This window comes from Vigna unguiculata, chromosome 9, assembly GCF_004118075.2.
Source record: "Vigna unguiculata cultivar IT97K-499-35 chromosome 9, ASM411807v1, whole genome shotgun sequence".
Classification (NCBI taxonomy): Eukaryota; Viridiplantae; Streptophyta; class Magnoliopsida; order Fabales; family Fabaceae; genus Vigna; species Vigna unguiculata.
The window spans coordinates 38,730,890-38,737,069 of record NC_040287.1 but is presented as its reverse complement, the minus strand read 5'-3'; the positions used below and the strand labels follow the sequence as shown (position 1 = coordinate 38,737,069).

The 6,180-nt window shown below is 33.7% G+C and overlaps 1 protein-coding gene across 2 annotated transcripts; it reads left to right on the top strand.

The window, feature by feature from the left end:
• The first annotated feature begins 413 nt into the window (after positions 1-413).
• On the top strand, positions 414-4,908 carry LOC114164619. Of its 2 annotated transcripts, none has more exons than XM_028049350.1 (8): positions 414-1,057; positions 1,149-1,209; positions 2,126-2,292; positions 2,895-3,096; positions 3,835-3,966; positions 4,076-4,170; positions 4,240-4,358; positions 4,505-4,908. In XM_028049350.1, exons 1-8 carry the CDS (start codon positions 719-721, stop codon positions 4,569-4,571), a joined length of 1,182 nt encoding a protein of 393 aa, XP_027905151.1. In that variant the 5' UTR covers positions 414-718; the 3' UTR covers positions 4,572-4,908. The 2 variants fall into 2 exon arrangements, with proteins under 2 accessions (XP_027905151.1, XP_027905150.1); XM_028049349.1 differs by having other exon boundaries at positions 455-1,057; positions 1,146-1,209.
• The last annotated feature ends 1,272 nt before the right edge of the window (positions 4,909-6,180 follow it).

Below are 6,180 nucleotides of genomic sequence, written 5' to 3'. Positions count from 1 at the left end.
TTTATGAAACGAAAAATCGTATTTCGTTCCACAAATATTTCAAATTTTTCGTGAAACGGAATACGAATTCTGTTTCAGAAAAATGTGAAACGGATTCTGTAATCCGTTTCACAAAAAAAAATTGAAAATTTTGTGAAACGGATTACAGAATTCGTTTCACATTTTTCTGAAATGGAATTCGTATTCCGTTTTACAAATATTTCAAATTTTAATGAATGCACAGTAATGAGGTAATGAGACAGAAAAGAAACGAGAAAAGAAATAGTATGAATGGGGTGCAGAGGAGTTGGCACAAAGTAAATGAAATTTACTGCATTTTATCCACTTACTTACTTTTCACCTATATATTAATAAAGAATATAATAGTAAATTTTGGCACCTATATATTAATGAAGGATATAATAGTAAATTTTGGGGGTGCAAAAGAAGCCTCGGAGGTGCAGGAGAAGCGCCCGAGTTTTATTACAGTTTTCTCGTATTCTAAAACCCAATACTGTTTACAGATTGTGTTTCTTTTATGCCGGATTCAAAGGTTTATATCTGAAAATAATTCCCATTCTCCCAAATTTGTTTCTCTACGGTTTGAAATTTCTCCAAAACCACAACGATCTTTTCTTCATTCTTTGCTTCCTCACACTTACCTCTCCTTCTTCCTAATTCACCCTTTTTAAAAAAAACCTTACACGTGATTCCTTCAAGAAAACCCTAGTTAGCTTCCATGGCGTCCAAGAAGAAGCACTCGGAGGGCATCGCCTTGTTGTCCATGTACAACGACGAGGAAGACGATGAAATGGAGGTCGACGACGAAGAAGAAGATGCGAGAATAGGTATGGAAGAAGATGCCGCGGTAGATGCGAGATTTGCAGCGGAGGAAGATTCCGCAAATAGAACAGCGGTCCTTGATTCAGGTAAGGAGGGCGCTGATGAGGGGGCTTCAACACCGCCGAATAACAATTTAATTTCTCCACCGTCGGAGGAACCTATGATTAGTCGAAAAGGGGCGCTTACGATAGTTGATTACGGCCATGACGAAGTTGCGATGTCACCTGAGCCTGAGGTATTTCTGTTTAATTAATTGAACAGTGTTCACTCTCCTAAACTAGATATTTTGGATTATAATGTGATTCTTTTGCTGGTTCTGATAGCAGGAGGGGGAAATATATGGTAGCGGTCGAGTCATGATTGGGGAGCAGCTTCATGTCACCAATGGTGAGTTTAATTTTTGTTCGGCATTGAGTTATTATTATACTAGCTAACTGATTAGGGAGGTTCAATTTGCTTGATTATCATATTTTTTGGCTTCCCAACCATGTTTGTGCCAATAATAAATGTTTAAAAGGGATCAATTGAGTAGTCTTTTTTGGTGTCCAGCAATATTGCCTGTTTTATAGTTTTGTCATGCTGCTTATTCCAAATGAAATTTTGGACTTCTACAAATTTACTAGTAGATTTTTCTTTTTAAGAGAGCGAGTATAGGCACCATGTTAAAGTTGCCCTTTGTGACCTGTTGGTTGTAGGATCAAATCTGGAAACAGCCTCTCAAAAAGAAGTACAATGACCCTCCCCGAGCCTTCGTGAAGCCTTTTACACCTGGGCACCTTAGTTTTATATCACTCCTTTTTTTTAGAAATTTTATTAATTATATGTATATATATTCAACAACTTTATAGGACAAATCTTAAATGACTATTTTGTACTGTACATGAATGAATGTGCAATTTTGTATCACCAGAAAATTGATTATCCTACTATTCTGCTATAACATTTTGGAGGCTGGCTACTTTGTGCTGATATCTGAGATTAAAAACAGTGGTTCTTACATATTTGCACTATTTTTTCCTCATTGACACTTATGGATCAGATTAAGGTTTAGGATATATAGCAAAATTTTCTTGGTTTGAAATATTCCGTATATGTTGGTCCTTCCTTGGTTTTTTGTCAATGATTTTGATCAAAATGAGTGCATTGATGATTATGTTTCAATATTTGTTTTTGCTTTTAAAGTGCCGTGTAAATACTTTAGAATAATACCATGGTTATATTCAATTTTTGTTCAATTACAATACTATTTTTGTAGATGCATTTCTTTTTGCATCCTAGTACCTAATGTAACATGTTATTGCAGGGGATTTGCTGGAGAAGACACTATTAGGAACAACTTTGACACCTAGCAATCAAGTTAGCACTCCTCAGTTATCCGATGAAGCAGAACTGGGTGAAGGAGATCAGGATGATCCATTGGATAAATTTCTTCCTCCCCCACCAAAAGCTAAATGTTCAGAGGAGCTACAAGTAAGTTCTGTTAAAATGGTGTTGAATGATTTTGATGTATGATAAAGTAGCATATATTGCTTACTGCTTTTACTTTGGTCCTGTCCTCTGTTCTTTTTTGGGGCATCATAGTTAATAGTCACAAGAATCATAAGACAGTTCCTAAAGCCATGGATTTAGATTGCATTTATTAATATGCTGAATTGAACTCAGAATCACTTTAAATGCTTGCAAGAATAGTGAGTTTAGGGTTAATTGTGTGATTTGTGCAATTCAGTCCACACATTAAAAATTTTCTCTTGCATGTATCAATCTGATTCACTTTATGAAGTCAAACAATTTTCAATCAGGCTGAAATAAATATTTGTATTAAATGTTTTATCAAAGTTCTATCTTTCCAATCTAACAAAAGTGGGAGAAAAGAAGAAAATTTCTCTGGCCCATCTTTGTATGGCTTTTAGACATTGCATTGCAATCATTAATCAAGCTACATTGTATTTCTGGGTTATAGGATCTAAGAATCTAGGTTGTTTCTATTTTTTAGCTTTTTTCCTTTGATGGTTTAGTAGCTTTAAAACATTGAACTTCCTTCACACTGACTCCTATTTTTATTTCTATGACAGAGAAAAATAAATAAATTTCTGGAATACAAGAAGGCCGGAAAAAGTTTTAATGCTGAAGTTCGAAACAGGAAGGATTATCGAAACCCTGACTTCTTATTGCATGCAGTGAGGTACCAGGATATTGATCAAATTGGGTCTTGCTTCAGTAAAGATGTATTTGATCCTCATGGATATGATTCTAGTGACTTCTATGATGAAATAGGTATATAGCTGCTGCTTCTCTGATTCAAGTGTACTTTGCTCCTTTATCATCCATTCTGCCAGTGTCTCTGTATATTTTAGATTTATCTATATTTTTTTTTCTCTGAGAAGCATGTGATTGTCGGTTTTTTATTTCCGTAAACTGATGTTTAATTCAAGTAAATTGCAGACCTCCCACATATTTTTTGATTTCAATGTTATATATATTTTTGGTTAAATTAACTGCAGAATGTGTTATGTCGTACATATTTTTTGGATTTCAATGTTTAAAATTTTCTTTAATTTTTCAACTGTAGAATGTGTTTTCTCCGTTTCATAGATACGTTATTGTTTAGACTGACTTTCAGGGATAACTTATTAAATCTTGTTTTGGTTGGAGTAATTATGTCATTCTTGGTCGTGAAGTATATTTGACCAAACCAAGTATTGTGAATAACTGTTAAGAGAAGTCGTGATTCTTTATTACGTTACTTTAAAGATGCCTCTGATTTTTGGATTTTTTCCTGCACCCTAAATAGTCAATTTTTTGGGTCTTTACCAAGTGAACAAAATACTTGTTTAGTTTGAGCTATTATTTTTGGTATGTTAAGGTCTGGTATCATTCATGGCATGCATTTGTTATTAGTTGTTTTGTAATACTTTTTATGATACATATTACTTAATGTATTGATGCTGTAGCTGTTGCGTTTTTCCGTTGACTACTCCTTTTTGCTCATGTCTCTTAACTATAACAAAGCAGAAGCTGATATGAGGCGCGAAAGTGAGAGGAAAGAGCAAGAGAAGAAGAAAGCACAGAAAGTTGAATTCATCGCAGGGGGCACGCAGCCAGGAATTGTAGCTAGCGCTCCTAGGATTAGCATGCCTGTTGCAGGTTCAGAAACCTCCTAATCTATTTATGCAGTGTTTTGAAGTTCTTCCTTAGAAGTCATTTTCACATCTTTATTCTTACAGTCTTTTTTATTGACTTTTTTTTGCCATAGGTGCTTCTGCTGTGACTACAAGTGGTTTGCCTTTGGTGCCTCCTACTGCTGATTCTCGGGATGGTAGACAGAATAAAAAATCAAAATGGGATAAGGTATTTTTTCTAAACACATGCAATACTTCTAAGATATTCTCCTTTGTGCTTATGAAATTTCTGTGACAGGTGGATGGTGATAGAAAAAATCCTCTGCCCTCTGCGGGGCAGGATTCTGTGTCTACCATTGGGACTCATGCAGCACTCTTATCTGCTGCTAATGCTGGTGGTGGATACATGCAATTTGCGTAAGTTGTTTAACTAACGATCTTGAATTTTCATATACATTGTAGTTCTATCTTGATTCTTGTTATGCTTTAAATTTCTAAGATTTAATTTTTGGTTTGACATGTCTTGTTGTGTTTGATACCATAAATGATATTTTGTTGATCAGGCAACAAAAACGGCGGGAGGCAGAGGAAAAAAGATCCAGTGAAAGGAGATTGGAAAGAAGATCCTGAGCTGAGCCATTCATTGCTACTAATATATTTGTTGTGCTTTCACAGAACAAAACTGGAATGTTTAGAAAAAATGTAATTGATGTCATCGGGCCTTGTTCAATTCAATAAAAATATTGACAATAGTTGTTGGATAGAATCAGTGTTTACAGTAATTAAGCAGGAATTTATGGCAAGAATTAGGAAAAGACATTTTTACAAGAAACGAGGTTTAGCATAGGAAGACAAAAGGGAATGGTCCCAGTTAGGTATGTAGCAGGATACAATCCAGTGGGATTGTGGAAAATTGTTTTGTTCGTAGTGACGGTCAGTTCAAAAAGCAGCACTCTGTTTCTGCTTTCCAGCTATTTCTTTTTCTATAATAGTCTGCTTCTTTGTTTTACTAATTTAATAAAATATCATAGTTTATGTACAGATGATATAAAATACTTTTATATTGTAATCTAATTATAAACTGTTAGATATAGTAAAGTTACTAATTTTTACAATAATTATTTTAAAAATACATATTACAAAATTTAATTGGTTGACTTGACAGTATAGGTTTTTTAATCATAACTTCATTTGTTTAATAAACGTGTCATTTTCACATTCTTACTTGGAATTGTGATGTGCAGTAGGAGAGAGTTGGTCCTTCCACATCCCATTCCAACTTTTGACCTAAACTCTCTTCACTCGTACAAAGAGCCACAATGATAATTTAGATATTTTACTTAATTATAAGTAAAAATGAAATCAATCCTTTTTATTCTTATTTCGCATGGCTTTTCTAATTAAAAAAGTAGTTAATAGATTTATAAGGCAGAGTAATATATATCTCTACTCAATCATATTGTTAATGATATTTTAATAATTAAAGAGGAATGATTCGTGCACAAGAGCATATTCTTGATATTTTATTTTGATTATCGCATGAAGAAGTAGAAAAGAGTACAAGAGAAAGAAAAGTGAAATTTTGTCAATGTTTAGATTAGAAAAGATATAATGAAAAATTTAATACCAATTTAACAAGAAAGGCTATTATATATTAAGTTACAATAAAACAATTTTTGATAAAAACTTAATTAAAATAGCTAAATTTATTAAACTTTAATTAAGTTACCATTACCTAATCTGATGTGGGACACGATATATGGAACATGTTCACATTTTCTTGCGGTGCTTTTGTGGGGAACTCAAAGTCAAAAACCATCTTTTACTTTTACCCTGTTTCTCAGTTATTGCAGGAGCAACAAAATAATTAGAAACCAAACCAAACACAGCATCTAATATTCTTCATCTTCAATCTCTAATCACATTTTTCTGACAACCTTCTGCTTCCTTTCAATTTGCCTATCAAGTTTAAACCACTTTCTTCAGTTTCCTCAAAATCATGATTCACTTACTTTTGTTCCCATTGAATGAGAAAAAGAGAAAGTAACATAAAAGGAAAAGAGAAAGAGCCTTGAAGTGGTCCTATTTATATGGTTTGGTTTGTCATGCAAGGGCTACCACTTCCACTAAGGCTCCTCTTTTTATGACTAACTAATCATTTTGCTTCTTAATTCCATATGCTTAGGAATTGTGCCCTAAGACGTAACTTTGTTTCTACCATTAATTTGCTTCTTTTCTT

Coding starts and splice junctions, on each gene's coding strand:
- LOC114164619 (XM_028049349.1), top strand. CDS start 719: ATGGCGTCCAAGAAGAAGCACTCGGAGGGCATCGCCTTGTTGTCCATG. Junction 3,097..3,834: donor TGACTTCTATGATGAAATAG/GTATATAGCTGC, acceptor ATAACAAAGCAG/AAGCTGATATGAGGCGCGAA. Junction 3,967..4,075: donor GATTAGCATGCCTGTTGCAG/GTTCAGAAACCT, acceptor TTTTTGCCATAG/GTGCTTCTGCTGTGACTACA.